At 36.1% G+C, this 15,457-nt stretch overlaps 3 protein-coding genes across 4 annotated transcripts; 1 reads left to right on the forward strand and 2 right to left on the reverse strand.

Moving 5' to 3' along the window:
- Positions 1–6: 6 nt before the first annotated feature.
- On the reverse strand, positions 7–5,385 carry LOC140801754 (ruBisCO large subunit-binding protein subunit beta, chloroplastic-like). The gene is made up of 14 exons (XM_073157031.1): positions 5,143–5,385; positions 4,935–5,060; positions 4,000–4,137; positions 3,774–3,869; positions 3,224–3,466; positions 2,917–3,151; positions 2,614–2,783; positions 1,859–1,936; positions 1,659–1,730; positions 1,492–1,596; positions 984–1,076; positions 761–853; positions 473–614; positions 7–370 (listed from the first exon to the last, which is right to left on the reverse strand). The coding sequence occupies exons 1-14, from the start codon at positions 5,368–5,370 to the stop codon at positions 357–359; spliced, it is 1,833 nt and encodes a 610-aa protein (XP_073013132.1). The 5' UTR covers positions 5,371–5,385; the 3' UTR covers positions 7–356.
- Positions 5,354–12,860, forward strand: LOC140801763 (uncharacterized). Of its 2 annotated transcripts, none has more exons than XM_073157042.1 (6): positions 5,354–5,433; positions 6,062–6,230; positions 6,313–6,383; positions 8,609–8,712; positions 12,359–12,413; positions 12,486–12,860. In XM_073157042.1, exons 1-6 carry the CDS (start codon positions 5,369–5,371, stop codon positions 12,610–12,612), a joined length of 591 nt encoding a protein of 196 aa, XP_073013143.1. In that variant the 5' UTR covers positions 5,354–5,368; the 3' UTR covers positions 12,613–12,860. The 2 variants fall into 2 exon arrangements, with proteins under 2 accessions (XP_073013143.1, XP_073013152.1); XM_073157051.1 differs by having other exon boundaries at positions 6,316–6,383.
- A 515-nt stretch (positions 12,861–13,375) lies between these two features.
- On the reverse strand, positions 13,376–13,915 carry LOC140798445 (basic leucine zipper 43-like). The gene has a single exon (XM_073152311.1). The coding sequence runs from the start codon at positions 13,913–13,915 to the stop codon at positions 13,376–13,378; it is 540 nt and encodes a 179-aa protein (XP_073008412.1).
- Between the last annotated feature and the right edge of the window lie 1,542 nt (positions 13,916–15,457).

Consider the following 15,457-nt stretch of genomic DNA (forward strand, 5'->3'; position numbering starts at 1 on the left):
AGATCATGCGAAATATGTTAGACTACATGCCTGCTCCAAGAAAGTTCAAAGAAGTGTCAATTTGTCTTCTGAAAGAATGAGAGCTAGTTGTCTACACTAACACCGTGATAGAGGAAAAGAAAGAAAGAAAGAAGAAGATTTTTAAGAACCACATAACTTAGAATTAATTACACAGACGAGCATTATTCCAATTCTGAAGCTAATCTTGGAATCTCATTCTTCTACTGGAATTTGTCTCATGTGTTCATCTTGGATAAAGTTTGATGATCCTCGTCTAATAGGATTCTCTGCTCCATCTTTTCCATTTGTATCACGGATGGGAGAGAGGTAAGCAGGAGAAAACAGCTTTGGACAGATTAAAGTGGAAATCCTGAGACGGTAATTAGTAGGAAAAGAGTGAGCATTATCTTGTATTTCACAATAGGAAATCAAAAACTGGATTTGTTGAGTGAAGCTGAGAATATGTGACTACCTGATGCTGGCATCAGCTTAGATGTTGGAACCAACCTTGGTATGCGAACTGGCTTGTTTTCTTTTCCATCAACAACAGCCACATCAGACAGGAGAAAAATCTTTGCAACAGAAGCAGCATGCTCTATACAACATCTAACAACCTGCTCCAATGTGTGCAGAAGATTAAAGCTTAAATATGTTAGGACTAGTTCTACTACAAAAATTGAAGCCAAAAGGAGCAATTCAATAGATTGCAGATCACAGGGACTCTCTTCCTATTCTACCCTTACTTGAAGAGATTAAGTACCTTAAATGGATCTAGAATTCCAGCAGCCATCAAGTCCTCGTAACAATTTTTAGCTGCATTATAGCCATAGGTTAAGTCATCATTGGACAGAACCTGAAAAAGAACATAGAATGTCGGATTTATTAGCACAGAGTGTGATGTTCACAAAGAGTGACCTTATTAAGAAAAACATCCAGAAACTAAGGAAGTGTGCAAATGTACAAAAACTGGGAGTGCTACAAACCTTTTCCACGACAGAGTTACCATTCATCCCAGCATTTTTCGCTATTAATTTTGAAGGATAACTTAAAGCCCGTTTAAAGATGTCAGCACCAATCTGCAGAATCAGGGATCAGGGTACCAGAAATAAACCCACAGCATTACTTCCTCCAATAATTATCAGGTTTCAACAAGCTACAGAAATAAAACACATTCAATCATGCTAGAGTTTCTATGGAAGAGAGCTCCCTATTGGCTTATAACAAGCCCTTCTCTTTTATCAAATTTCAAAAGTGTATAGTGCCAGCCCAAAGAGTTGATCTCAGTTTGACATAAGCATCCACAGATATTAACTTGATTATAAAGGCGGGCATCTGAATGGATACTAAAAGAAGGTTAAAAAGCAAAGCTTAAGATTTACATCCTCTTTTATTTGGCTAAAATTTCTTTCTAAGTTCAAACTTATTCGATCCTAGTTTCCAGAAAAGGAAAAAAAGAACGGTAATTTTTTTTAAAGAGCACTAGTGCGCTACCTTCTGCTCTTCATTATCCAAGGTTTCTTTGATACTGTCCACTTTGGTAGATAACCTCAATAGGCTACATCCACCACCAATGACAACACCTTCCTCAATAGCTGCCTGTAAATTGCAATTTCCATTATGATGGTAACAAGGAGATGCATCAAGAAAAGCTGGCCTACCTTAGTTGCATTAAGAGCATCTTCAATTCTCAACTTCTTATCTTTCAATTCGACAACTGTATGTGCGCCTACCTGTCATTTAGTTTGTAAAAACTTGCTCAACCTAGCAATCACAACACAATTCTAGCATTTCCTAACCTTTATTTATTGCACATCAGATCTAGAAGTTTGTCAAACACAGAAGTGATTAACATGCGCACCTGAACAATTGCAATCCCACCACACAGCCTTGCTATTCTCTCATTCAGTATTTTCTTTTTGAACTTCTCTTCAGAGTTCTGAAAAATTGTATATGAAGATATAATAGTCTTGTCATTTAACTGGTAGTTATGAAAAAACAAACTAAATGAAAGGCCATGAGGTGAATATCTAGATGATGCTTAGCACAAATGAGAATATGAGAATATCAAACAAGTTGAGGAGACAAGATATTAAGAAATTGGACGATGCTTCTAATATGCAGAGATTGAATGAAAAATGCTCCATGATAGAAATTCGACTGAGGGAGACCTCTATGAGCACCCGCCTTGTTCCAGCAACTTATATAAAGTTTTACAGTAGTTTGCGAGAAAATCTACAATTATTTCAGAAAGCTACTAGTGGCACAACATATTGTACGACAGCGCTCCACATTTAAAGGGTTAATATTGTTTACTCTTAACTATACAGAAATATATGTCTTATAATCAGGCCAAACTAATCCTCGAAAGGGGATAAGTTTAATAGCAACACGTGTTACCGTGCACTTACCAACTGAGTCAATTAGTCCAACATATTTTGGTGGTTCTACAGAAGAACATTAATTTTTGACAAACTGCCTTTCCTGTCCTGTAGTTTTTTTTAATCTGTAATGATTTATGGATGCATTATATGAAGATCAGATATGCCTTCAAGAATACAAAGGAATACAACAAAGATGAATACTAACATACACTAGGAGAACAAGTATTCCTACCTCAAAAAGACTTCTTATCTGAGCAACCCTCTTTTCAACTGCATTTTGAGTGCTTCCATCAGTAACAATCAATGTTGAATCCTTTGTAATTACCACCTTATCAGCAGAACCCAGGACCTCTTTTCCAGCTTTTTCGAGAGTCAATCCCATCGCATCCCTCACTACTTTACCTGCAAAACATATGACAATCTGAGAGAGAGAGAACCAAATATGTATGGAAATGTGTCTTATTTGTCATGATTAGGACAAAATCCAGTCATTTAATCTGTAATTTGTAATAACTTGTGCAACTCTTTTGTATACCTCCAGTCAAGATAGCAATGTCATCTAAGTAATCACTCTTGCGTTCTCCAAAGGCAGGAGCTTTAATGACAGCTGCTTTTATCACGCCTTTCAACTTATTTCTTATTATAGGAGCCATGGCTTCTTGTTCAATATCTTCTGCAATTATAAGCAGTGGATACTTTTCTTTGACAGCCCCATCCAATATCTTAAACATCTCCTTCGCATTTGTAATCTTTTTGTCAACCAAAAGTATCTGCACAGAAGAACACAATCCTGCTAATTACATGGCAGAATAACACAATGTTATGCCAACATTAATACCTACCTTGCTGTTGTTCAATTCCACTGACATATTTGTGCGATCAGTAACAAAGTAGGTTGATAGATAACCACGATCAAATTGCATTCCTTCTACAACCTGCAGATGATTTTCAGTGCCTCTTCCATTTTCAATTCTTACAACACCTTTTCTTCCAACTCTTTTCAGAGCATCGGCAATCATAGTTCCCACAGAGTAATCATTCCCAGCACTAACTGCTGCAACATCAGCAATTTCATGGTCTTCAATCTGCAAGATGAACCATGAGTTAAAGCTGGCATAGCATTTTCCCACTGATATATGCATTGATCAAGGTTGAGGGCACCATATATAAAGGCTGCATAAATACCATTTATTAAAGATAGTTTCACATTAAGTAGACGAAGGTGGTTATAAGATTGTAACTGAAGGGCTTAAAAGCTTAGTGACAGGTAAAGCATTCAAAATTTCTAAGACCTGTGACACTGCATAAGTTGCATTATTAAGTAACAAAAAGATATATAACTAAACAATACTTATTCGCTTACAGAACAACACAACCATTAATCTACAGTACCTCCCTTGACATCACCCTGAGTTCAGAAATCAAAGCTACAGCAGTCCTCTCAATCCCACGTGCAACTTGGACCGGATTCATTCCTGCAGCGAGTACCTAATTTGTGAAAATATAATAAGATATGCAGCGCAGGATTAAAAGTAAATTCTTCATATGAGTTAGTTTGATGAATGATATGGTATTATCTCTGTGCCTTATAGAAATATACAAAAGGGAAGGATTATACCTTTACACCTTCAGCAATTAAACCTTGAGCGAGAACAATGGAGGTAGTGCAGCCATCACCAGCAAGATCATTCGTCTTTGCGCCAGCTTGTCTCACCAATTTAACGCCTAGATTCTCCAAAGGATCCTCCAATTCAACCTTACAGAATTAGGAAAACCAAATGATTTGCAAATATTTTCTTCTGACATTTATGAAAGAACTAAAAGTCTATAAAGCAATTAGGGGTTCTCTTCCGATCTAACTTTTAATCTACCTTTTGGTAATATTAACAACAAGGTGCAACTACAAGTATCTATCAAAAGGTCCAAAACAACCAAGACAGGATTGTGGTGTGCCTTTTCAGGTTATTATTATTCATTCAACACACCTTCTGGAAAATTTGTTTCCTCCCCAGGTTTAACTTCCCCCCATCAGTAGAAACTTCAAAGATTCAAAACATTTTATAATGAGACAGATGGATGACCAATTTACTCTTGGAATCTAAAGAGCATACATGTTCATCTAGGTTGAGCAAAACTGCAAAACTACCTAAGATTAGTGGGTCCAAAAAAGAAAAGAAAAGAAGAAGTCATAGTACTATGGTATCAATATGAACTCAGGCTGTACCACATTAATAAATATTTCTTTTTTCCCGCTAAAATACCCACAGCATAATACTGTTCTGTTCCACGATTGACAAACCATACTATTATAAATGCTCAATTGCGTCAAAACAGGACCCAATAAAGGAAAGGTTACAACTAAAAGAAGTTCTACCACCATTAGTCTTGTAAACAGCAAACAAACTTAATTTATGCCAGAAATATCAACGCACTCAATTTCAGGAAACCCATATGGAATATCTAGATTGATCGATCATTTCGTTCTACACAATCTAAAGAAGAATTGCACATGAAAATGAGACAAAACCAGGATGATAACTATCTCTGCTCTACCTCCTTTAGTACAGTCTCGCCATCATTAACAATCTTTGGCGGTCCATACTTGTTCTGCAACACCACGTTTCGACCCTTGGGGCCCAGGGTCACCCCAACCAACTCCGCCACCAAATCTACTCCAGCCTACAATATAATTCATCAATCTAACAACCCAACAGAGAATGCAATCATGAATCGAGTTTCAAGAAGTGTGTTTTAGGCCGACCTTGAGCTTCTTAGTGGTAGAGAGGTCGTAATTGAAGTGTAGGTCCTTGGTGATGGGCTTTAAAGGAGGCTTCTTTTGGGAGAAGGGAAGCTGGGGACTAATGGTGAGAGGATTTGGGGAAGATGATGACATGGTTGGGGAGTAACGGGAAGATGGTGAGCGTAGGATAAGGGGGGTTTTGAAAAAGGAAGAGGAGAGGGAGAGTTTGCGCGCTCCAAAATATCTCATGAAGCATTTCAAGATAACGCTGCCGCTGTTCTTGCCACTACTACACCAGAAAACGACCCAGAGGTGAATTCTCCAATAATTTCGGTACAAATACTGCACATTTTAGAGATAATTACACTAAAGCTACGAACTCTTGCCCATTTCTACTAAATTAATGGGCAATTTCTCACCCTCGAATGGTGTTAACTAAAAATAAAAATAAAATTTCAACAGTCACTTGTTAGAAACGTTTTATAGATATTTCTTAAAAAATTAATTATAATGGCAACTATGAAACGATCAGTTGTTTAGTTTTCTTATTGCTTTACATTAATATCACAAATATTTTGAGTCTCTTAAAATTACCATTATGATAATTTTTTAATAGAATAGTCATAACATATTATTACTAAAATTAACATATCTATATATATATCACTGACTAATTTTTTTTTCTTTGAGTTTAGAATATATAATATTTATCGATAACTATTGTCAATAGAAGATATTCTTCATTTTACTACGAAGTTGAGTATAATATTGAATAACTTTTATACTATTTTAAATAATTTATACAAGAGAAAAATAATTTTTGTGAATTTAAGTTATATTGTAATTTAATTATTATTAGCATAGTGATATTATGATATTTTAAAAGTTTTGAGAGGCAATTATGTAAAATTTCTTACATATAATAAATACTCTGTTCCAGCCTTCCAGGTCTCGCTCTATTTTACCGCTGTTTTTTTCGATCTCGTCTCGCTCTGCGTCAGATGTCCTCATGGCCTTCCGGAACTCCTACCTCTCCGCCGCCGGACTCTGCCTCCACGGCTGCCGCCGGGGAGGATGCGTCCGAGAAAAGTCTCCTTCCCTCCCTTAAGGTCTCTTTCCTTCTAACCTCTCATCCCGCTCGTTTCCTTGAGCGACTCCTCTTGGTTTAAATCTCGGAGGTTTGAATTCTAGCAGGAAGAGGTTGATGATTCCAAGACGGATCGGGCCCAGGAGATCAAGCCTGGTTCGGTGGACGATTTCTCGTAGGTTATTTGGACTTGCATTTCTTGATCTCTCTTTTTGTGTGCAACGGTCTGATAGGTCCTTTGCTAAGAATATGATTCATGTGTCGTTTTGGTTAGATTCTTCCATCGATCGTGTTGATTATAATCAATTTAGTTTTTTTGTGATGGTAGTATTTTTATTTCTGCATCTTGTGGGAACAAGAAGGTGAAATCCAAAAAACCTTTGTTTCAGCGTAGGTGAAAAAGGAGGAAATAAGGTGACAGTTAGACTAATATCAGCAGTTCGTGAGAAATAAAAGGGGAAAAAAATAAAAGAAAAAGGAGTACCACATTGGTGGGATCCACAGAATTTGCAGATATTTATTTGTTGGTTTTAGCCATACACTAACATGGATGCTCAGCAGTGTCTCCATGTAAAACTGGTTTGCACCAATTTACACTATATGCAATTTGATTATGATAACTACACCAACGGTTCAGTTTCTAGCTACTTTTTTTTTTGGTGAAGTCATTTAATTGCTTTTAATCTGCAATAAGAGATCCTAGACCTCATAAACTTATAGGATATTCAAAGTACTTCACTTCATCTTTGCTGAAGAACACCTGTTATTCTTAGCTTTGCTAATAGAAAACCTAAATATCCATATTCGAGCTATAGGATACAGAAAGCTTTTCTATGTAAGGCACTAAGACTAGAAGTGGTAAACTGGATATTTTATGTTCAAAACCTTACCAGAGGATGTTCATCATTGTTCATTCGTATGCCATCAAAATCATTGGATACTCATATTTAGAAAGAAATTCCACATCTGTATTGCTTTTCTTCCCAAAAGCATAAGTTTCTACGTTCTCATGTTAAGATACATCCACCTTCTTTTTATAAGATAATGTACTTAATTGAACCCAAGTCTTAGATTATCATTCTTTATCTGCAGTACTATTGTCTAAGAAGGATATCTTTGTATTTTAAATGAAAATAAGATCCAATTCCCAAATTGGTCATTCTTTTCTAGATGAGCCGTTGTTATAAAAATTGGTACCAAAGTGTCCTAGAAAATGTATCATGATGCCTAGATAAGGATAATAGCTTAGCTCTATGACAGGTAATCCGTTATATGTATTATGGCATTTTTATTTCCTTCTTTACGTTACCCCCTTTCTATCTTTTACCTTTATTGCATTGACTGGTATGGAAGTATTCTGCAGAAAAAGGTCCATCTTCATTTAAGATCAAGGATTTGTGACATATCATCTTGTCCTGCTCTTACCAAGATGGACTGGTCTGATGGTGTCTTCCACTTTATGCATGTCCTTATGTCTGATGCCCTTGTATGTGTCTGAGATAGGAATTCATCAATTATACACCCAATATCTGTTCTTCATGGTGGAAAGAAACTAGGGAATCAGCCACCAACCCCTCTACCAATAAACTTTTTCCCCTCAAATTACTCAGCTGCCTTACTACAAAGGCAGTATGTCAACCAGCTCAAACAAGTATGCTATTAGATCTGCTTATTTTTCCCAGTCTTCTGTTATGCAATGTCTTCTTTCTCTAGTCATTGATATTTGGGTCTACTCCTTAATCACATTTTTTTTTTCTTCAAGGATCACTAAGGAATTGCAGTAATCAGAAAAGGAATCATTAAAGATGGAATCTTCTGTAGGGTGGAAAAAATTTAGAGTCTTGTGCAATAGAAGATCCACATCCAGTTAACTAGCTTACTTTTTGCAGGAAATAGAATGCCTCACTTGGCTTCTTTTTATTTTTTTCCTCTCATCTCAGTTTGGCATTATAGATGAGTTGTATCTTTTGCATTTCCCAGTCTCTGTTCACTGAGAATTTTGGTAGTTTCAACCACTGAGATGTGATGAGAGTAAGATCTGTGAGAATTCCAACTGCATGTTGCTTGCTATTTCTTACCCATCTTCAAGTGTAACCTACCTCTAACTTCATAGTCAATTCACTATGTTTCTTCTTAATTGATTATGCTGTTATGCAATAAGTGCCTGCCTTCTTTCCTCCTTTAAGATTATGCTTTCATTTCATGGAGAATTGGTTGTGTATCAAGTGAGAAAAGTGTTCGATTTGTAAGCCACTACTGAGTTGTTCCATTTGTCAATGATTATTAAGACCCAATTCTTTTATTGCTATTCACATTAATTGTTTATCCTTCTATCCATAGTGATATTTTTAATGATACTGTTTTCAGTGATAAAAGTAAAAAAACATGTATGACTTTCAGGGAAACAGATATTATTGAGCATGAAGAGAAATTGAACATGTACGAGGCTATGTATGCCCGACGACTGAAGGCCAAATACTTTTCAAATAAGACTTTCACCGGAGGTAGTCAAAATTCTTGAACTTTATATAATGTCTTGATATTCATCTAGAATGTATGCAAGCTTCACATTTTGTTGTCAATTTGACAGTAAGGTATTTGTATATCTTGATACTGTCCTTATTCTTTTTTCCCAAAACAGTAATAATATTTAATTAACTGGTGATATAGATCATGCTGCCCTTGGACAATTTTTAAACTATTGCATTAAGTTACTGCAGGTACTGACAGAATCAAGCTAGTTATTTTTGTTTTGTAGCAAAAGTATTTCTCTTTTGATACTTAAGATAATTATAGGCCTTCAATTGTTCTACGCACAATTTTTGTATTTCTGTCACTTTTGAAGATATTGCATTCTACTTGTTACACATCATCAGAAATTTGACAAATTTCTATCCGCAAAACATCTACCACTTTGATAAGAACATTAGAGCAGATTTACCCATAGATTTCAGTTTCGGCCGATCTTGATATGGACGGAAACCAGTCGGTTGGCTGGTTTTGGCACTGTAGCAGGCTTGCTACAGCTGCTCCTGCTGTGGCTGCAGTAGGCTTACTGCAGAGAGAGAGAAAAAAAAAGATATTTTTAGGCTTTATATATAAGTAATTATATATTTTTTATTTTTTTGTGATTTTTCCTAAATTTGTTAATATTTTTAAATAATATTTAAAATTTTATTTAATTTAAATAATTCGATCCGATACAGACAGCTGATATGGCCGATATAGTCGATACATATTGTTTTTTCGGACGGCCGATTTCGATTTCGATACCTATTTTCAGAACCTTGGATTTACCCTTGCACTTGGGCCTTGTGCACTCATTTTTGCATTAGCCTTTAGGAGAAGCTGACGGCTGACACTTGCAGTACAGTACAAAACTGGTGATTTCGGCAGTTAGGACATGCCTAACTACATAGGGCATATCAAGCTACACCAAGATCACAAAGTAATACCTAGGTAGACACAGCTGCTTACTATCTAAGCACAACTTGGATGATTGGAATCTGGAAGCTTCTCAATACAGCTGTTTTTACCATTAATACCACCTTGGTTTTATCTGGATTAAATGCAAAGATGTGTATAAGAATGACCAAAAGTCTGGAATCATCTAAATATATGCAATCAGAATATATCCAGATCAATTCTCACAAGAGGGTGTTCACATAATAGTTGGTCCATTTTATGGATGCAAGTTCTTTTCTGCAAATGTTTTGGCCTGGCTAAACTCAAATGTTCGGGCAGGGACAATGACCATTTCAAGACAGTCCATATGCCAGTTCTAATATTTTATAACATGTATTGCAGATCAAAAGAAGGTATTGACCATCTTACAACTTTGTTGGTGAGCAAAGAGTTGGAAGACTACAGCACAGCTCAGTTGCATAAAACTCTAATCCTAGATGATTGAACTCAAAACACGTATCCCATTTACTCACTTATTCAGCTAATAGGAAAATCGAACTTGATGGTAAGCAATGTTCTTGCTTGCTTTTTAATTGGCAGGGAGGTGTGCCCCAATATCTAGCGTGCTTGCCTCAACTCAAAAGTCAAACATATACTTAAACTTGATTCAGAGAATCCTAAGTTTGAAGCTTATTTGCAGATGATCCATTTTTATGGCAGATGGGCATAATAATAAGAGAATTAAAATACTTGTTTTTTCTAATCTATGATCGTAGAAGCAAACTTTCAACCAGAAAAATACATGTACTTGACAGTATGCATTATATAATGTTAGATATAAAAGATAAATAACAATTAAAAATAAAGCATGAAATGACTTGCATTTCTCATGCTGCCACCAAAATGGAGTGATGGATTTGCACATAAAAGGCTATTTCTTTCAAAATCTTATCTATGATACTGCCTCAGTAGTAGTAGTTAGTCCATTATGAGATGCAATTTGTCATTTAATGCCTAGCTTCTTCAAAATCAAGGCAGTTATGATATTCAGAATTTCAACCCTTTTAATATTTTTTTGTTTGGTGCTAAACTTGGGATATCAACATACCCTTAGGGGAAGGCACCATCTACTATCTCATGCATGATCTGCTCCTGTTATGTTGATACTACAATCATACTTAAGTCTCATATCTATTTGTACCATGTGTTCAGCGTCAATGTACACGATTACCATATAGTCATATGAAGCTTCCACCATCTTATTAACTCCTATGCTCCACGGGAGCCTTTACAAATCACTTTTCTTGCTAAATTTGATTCTTAGGCTTTGAATACTTGTTAATCCTTGTGAGATATTTGCTGATTGCCTGCACAAAGGAATATATAGTGCTGATTAAAGTATAATCAACCACTCTAAATTTTGTATTATTCATGGATCTCATTTTCGGCTGATCTCGATCTTGACCCGAAATAGTCCAGTGACTATTTTGGTTTGGGATCGGCCAGTTTCAGCTGTATCAGCAGAAACCTAGTCGAAATTGATCGAAACTCGGTAAAAATATGTTTAAAATTCAAGTCAGATTTAAATAGATCCAACCTGGGGAACATCAATAATTGATGTCCCTAGCTATCTTCTTTAAGTTTTCATTTTTCACTATCTATTTTTTATACACATTTTTATCCCACCCTTCACACTTTACTGAGCTCATCCGGTGGTTGATCCAACAAGCTCTTTTGGCTACTATGCACTCTAGTATTTTTTTTTTTTTCATTTATCTTCTCTCTCCTTTTCTCACTCACTTCTTAACTACCTATTTCTTACTGCTGTAAAACAACAGTGAAAAGAGATAGAGATCTCTCTCTCTCTCTCTCTCTCTCTCTCTCTCTCTCTCTCTCTCTCTCTCTCTCTCTCTTCATTTCACTTTTATAGTAGTAATTTACGAACATACAAAATTATCAAATCCAATCTAAAATTTATCAAAGTTTTAAATAAGTACTTCATTTTTAGTTTTTATGCTATGAGTAATCTTTATTTTTTTAATATTTAGGTCACTTTTTCTAAATATTTAAATTTTTTAATATTTTTAAATAATATTTAGAATTTTACATATTTAAAAAATAGTTTGATCCAATAGGGGCAATCGATCCGATTGATACGATCGATATATATCATTTTTTTGGATGATCGATCTCAATCCCAAGTTTTAGAATCTTGATGGATGCTAACAAAAGTCACAATTGCTTCAGGAACATAGTTCCTTAAGTGGATTTTATACTTATAAGGAAACGAGCAGTAGTATAGTTTGCTAGTAATAATGCTAATATAGGCTCAAAAACATATTTTCTAGTAATAGTTTTTATATAGGCTCAAAAACGTATTTTCTCATCGTTAGTGTTTTCCAATCTAATCATGCTATTTTTTTCTTACCAAATAACTCATAAATTGTCCTAATTCATTGACTCCCATATATGGTATTATAGATTTTTATTTATTTTGAAGGAGAAGAGGTCACAGACTGGTATTATAGAATTTGCTTTATGGTTTGATTCAATTTAATCTGTATTAATCTTATTTATTTCTTCAGTCTGATTCACTATCATTTTTACCGTTTACATAGCATTTCTAATTTCTAATTTCTAAAGACACCACTCTTACATTTCAATTCTCCTGATAGAATTATCCTGTTTAGCAACTTTCCGATATTGCATTACTAGTGCCCTTCTGATTCTTTTATCTATTTTCAGGGGATATATTTGAGCAGAAAGTACATGTTCAAGATCAGACAATCAAGTCAAGCAGGTGCAGATCGTCCATTCTTTATATCAATTTTATAAGTTTCTATATAGTAACCATTTATTTCCATATCCACAGGTGGCCGTGTACAAGGTCATTTGCAGACCCTGCCAAGTACTTACAGGAGCAAAATCAGTCTCCATCTTTGGCTGCTGAAACCTCAGTCACCCCAACCAAAAAGCAAGCATCCAAGAAAAGCTCTTAATCTTAGCTCTGTGAGCTGAAAACAATCAGTGGCGTAGTGCTTCTGGTTCTCTCTATGCATGTAGTTATTAGTGCATGATAGTTGAGTGAGGAACTTTGTCATGTATTCTGCTAGATGTTGGCAGAAAATGTAGAGATCAATCTCTGTGGTCATTCCCAACAGAAGAAGATTGCATAATATGAACCTTATGAGAAAAGTTGCTTTTGCTGTTCAACTGATTTATTGAATTGACTGATACTTCTGAAACATATCATATGGATCAAGTTATTCCTGTCTGAAACATAATTCTCTGTTCTCATACATGTTGTTAGATGATTAAAATAATCATACGTTCCAATGACAATCTTGCTTGGGTACTTGTCACTTTTGTTTTCTTTAATCAGGGTTTCATGTTTGCTTTGGCCTTAGCTCCTATGTTTTTGACATGACTATTGTTACGGAATTAAAGAAGCTTTTGCCATTCAGTCATTCATGTGGAACAAGGTAAGCAATTTTGTAGCAGTATCCACAAATACTCCACCTGGGTATCTTTTAGAACTGAAACCTTCTATGTCACTAATTAAGTTGTCTTCTGGAGGCAACTATTTTTCATTCTTTGTTGCTGTTGAAATTTGGTGGAACTCATTGAAAATGGTTAGCATTGCTCCTCACATAGAGGAAGAGACAATGACAAAAAGAAGACCATTTAAAAATACATGTATCCCGCAATAACAGAAGTTCATACTTCGTAGCTGCACCTCTCTGTTCTTCTCTGTTTCAGATCTTATTTAGCAGCACAGGTCTCTTGGACATCTTGTGGTGCACCAGAAGAGTTCTCTCCAAGGAGCTTTTCAAGTGTCTTTTGAAGCTGAACCTTTTCATTTCTAAGCTGGGCGTTCTCATGTAGGAGCTGGCTGTGATCCCGCATCACACGGTTCAGCTCGTCGAAAAGTTGGCGATTGGTCCCGCGGAGATGTAGTACCTGCGTCCCCAGCTCAGTTAAGTGCTTCTGCTTTCTCATGCGTGATCTACGAGCAGATTCTCTATTTGATATCATCCTTCTCTTTCTCCTCACTTCTGCTAGGCTCAGTGGTTGGTTGTCTGCCTCATCTGAGGTTGAATTATTACTGAGACAAGAAACAGGAAGGTGGTAAACTTCTTGGATCAGTGGCATGGTATGGGGATGGTATGCAGTGTGAGGTCCAAAGAGACTGCTGAATTCGGAGGAGGAGATGCTACTGTGAGTCATGTTGTAGTGAGTTCCGAAGGAAGGTGGATTTGATGGGGAAAGATACTGAATGCTGGCAACCTCGCCAGGATACATGGTTTCTACTGTTGAAGAGAGAACTGAGAAGATCTTGGGCAGGGAGAGATGGAAGGTGTGTTGCACGATAGGCTTGTGGAAGGGGAGAAACCATGAGGTGGTACGGGTCATTTATAGTGTGAAGGACACAATGAGAAGAGACCCCACTTCTAGCAGCCATACAGTTTCTTAACTTGTATAGCATCGCAGCAAAGATGCATATAGTATTCATTCATGATCAGCATTTAGCTTTATGGATATCATGGATGTCCACATGTGCTTTTGTGCATACATGGTCATGGAATAATGGAGCTTCAAATAACATCATATATCAGGTCCTCTAGCCATTTAACCGGCTGTTGGTTGGCTGACAGTAACAAGAATTTACTGTGGATTGAAAGGGTTGCGACAATGATCTTATGGTGTGCAGTCATAGATCTGGATGATGGACATGTGTATAGAGCATGTAGTATCATGCAGTGTAGGAGCATAATGAGATGCAGGTTCCATCTGTTGGATAAGAATGCCCACAATATGCCAAAGAGGTAAGAGGAAAGAAGAGCTTTGAGGGTATGTTGGGATTATTATATTTATTGGTGAGAGATGATCTCAATTCTGACAGAGCAGACGTAACGGAAGTCACTTTCTGCAAAGTGAAGAAATTTATAATTGATGATTCAAGTGATCCACTCCAGTGGCCCCCTTTGGCCTCAAAGAAAATGGGTAATTAGGGTGCACTATGAAAAATAGCACTAATTTTCTGATGAGCATTCTATTAAATCTTTTTCTCAGATGTGCTTGCCTCAGCTCTTTATCCAAAGCCTTCTTTTATAGTTAAAAAGAGATGTCCCTATCCATGAGGCTTCTATGTAAGGTATTCTTTTTTATTTTAATCTTGATCTTATTTTTATTTTTTTTTCATAAGTTTATTATTGTTATACTAGGCATTTCTTTTACTTGCATACATGTTTGAGCTAGATTTTATACGTTTAATGCCAACTTGTGTCTGGTATACCGAATAGTTGATGTAAACATTTTCTTCTATGATGCACTTATCATTTCATTCTTTCTGTTCTAGGAAATGCTTCACATCTACTATCCATCTGTGCTGTCACCTTGTAATTCTCTCATGATATGAATCATGAAGTGAAGTGTGTAGTTATCTATAGTGCTGTAGGTATTATCAGTTAAAGCGTCATAAGTTGCTCATTAGATTATCTAATGTCATGTCATTTAGATGGTTTATTCGATTTATTTGATTCTCCTGGTTGTAGAACCAGAACTAGAATTTGTTCCACCGAGTGACGCACATATTACATATCTATCCAATTTCACGTGAAACACGACGATGGTTAGGAGTCGTTTCTCGATATTAATGGGATCATAACAAGGTCTTCACTTCTGGAAAACTTTATTTTACTTGTTATATTCTTCCCTATCTTGCCACTGTGATGAATGACACAGGAACAGGCACAGGAACTTTATAAGAGAACATTGTCTTAGTTTAATGCTCTACACTAGATGGCATAATATGGTAATGATGAGATTCTAAAGTGACTGGTA

This window comes from Typha latifolia, chromosome 1, assembly GCF_019914945.1.
Source record: "Typha latifolia isolate L0001 chromosome 1, TyphaL0001v2, whole genome shotgun sequence".
NCBI classification, from domain to species: Eukaryota; Viridiplantae; Streptophyta; class Magnoliopsida; order Poales; family Typhaceae; genus Typha; species Typha latifolia.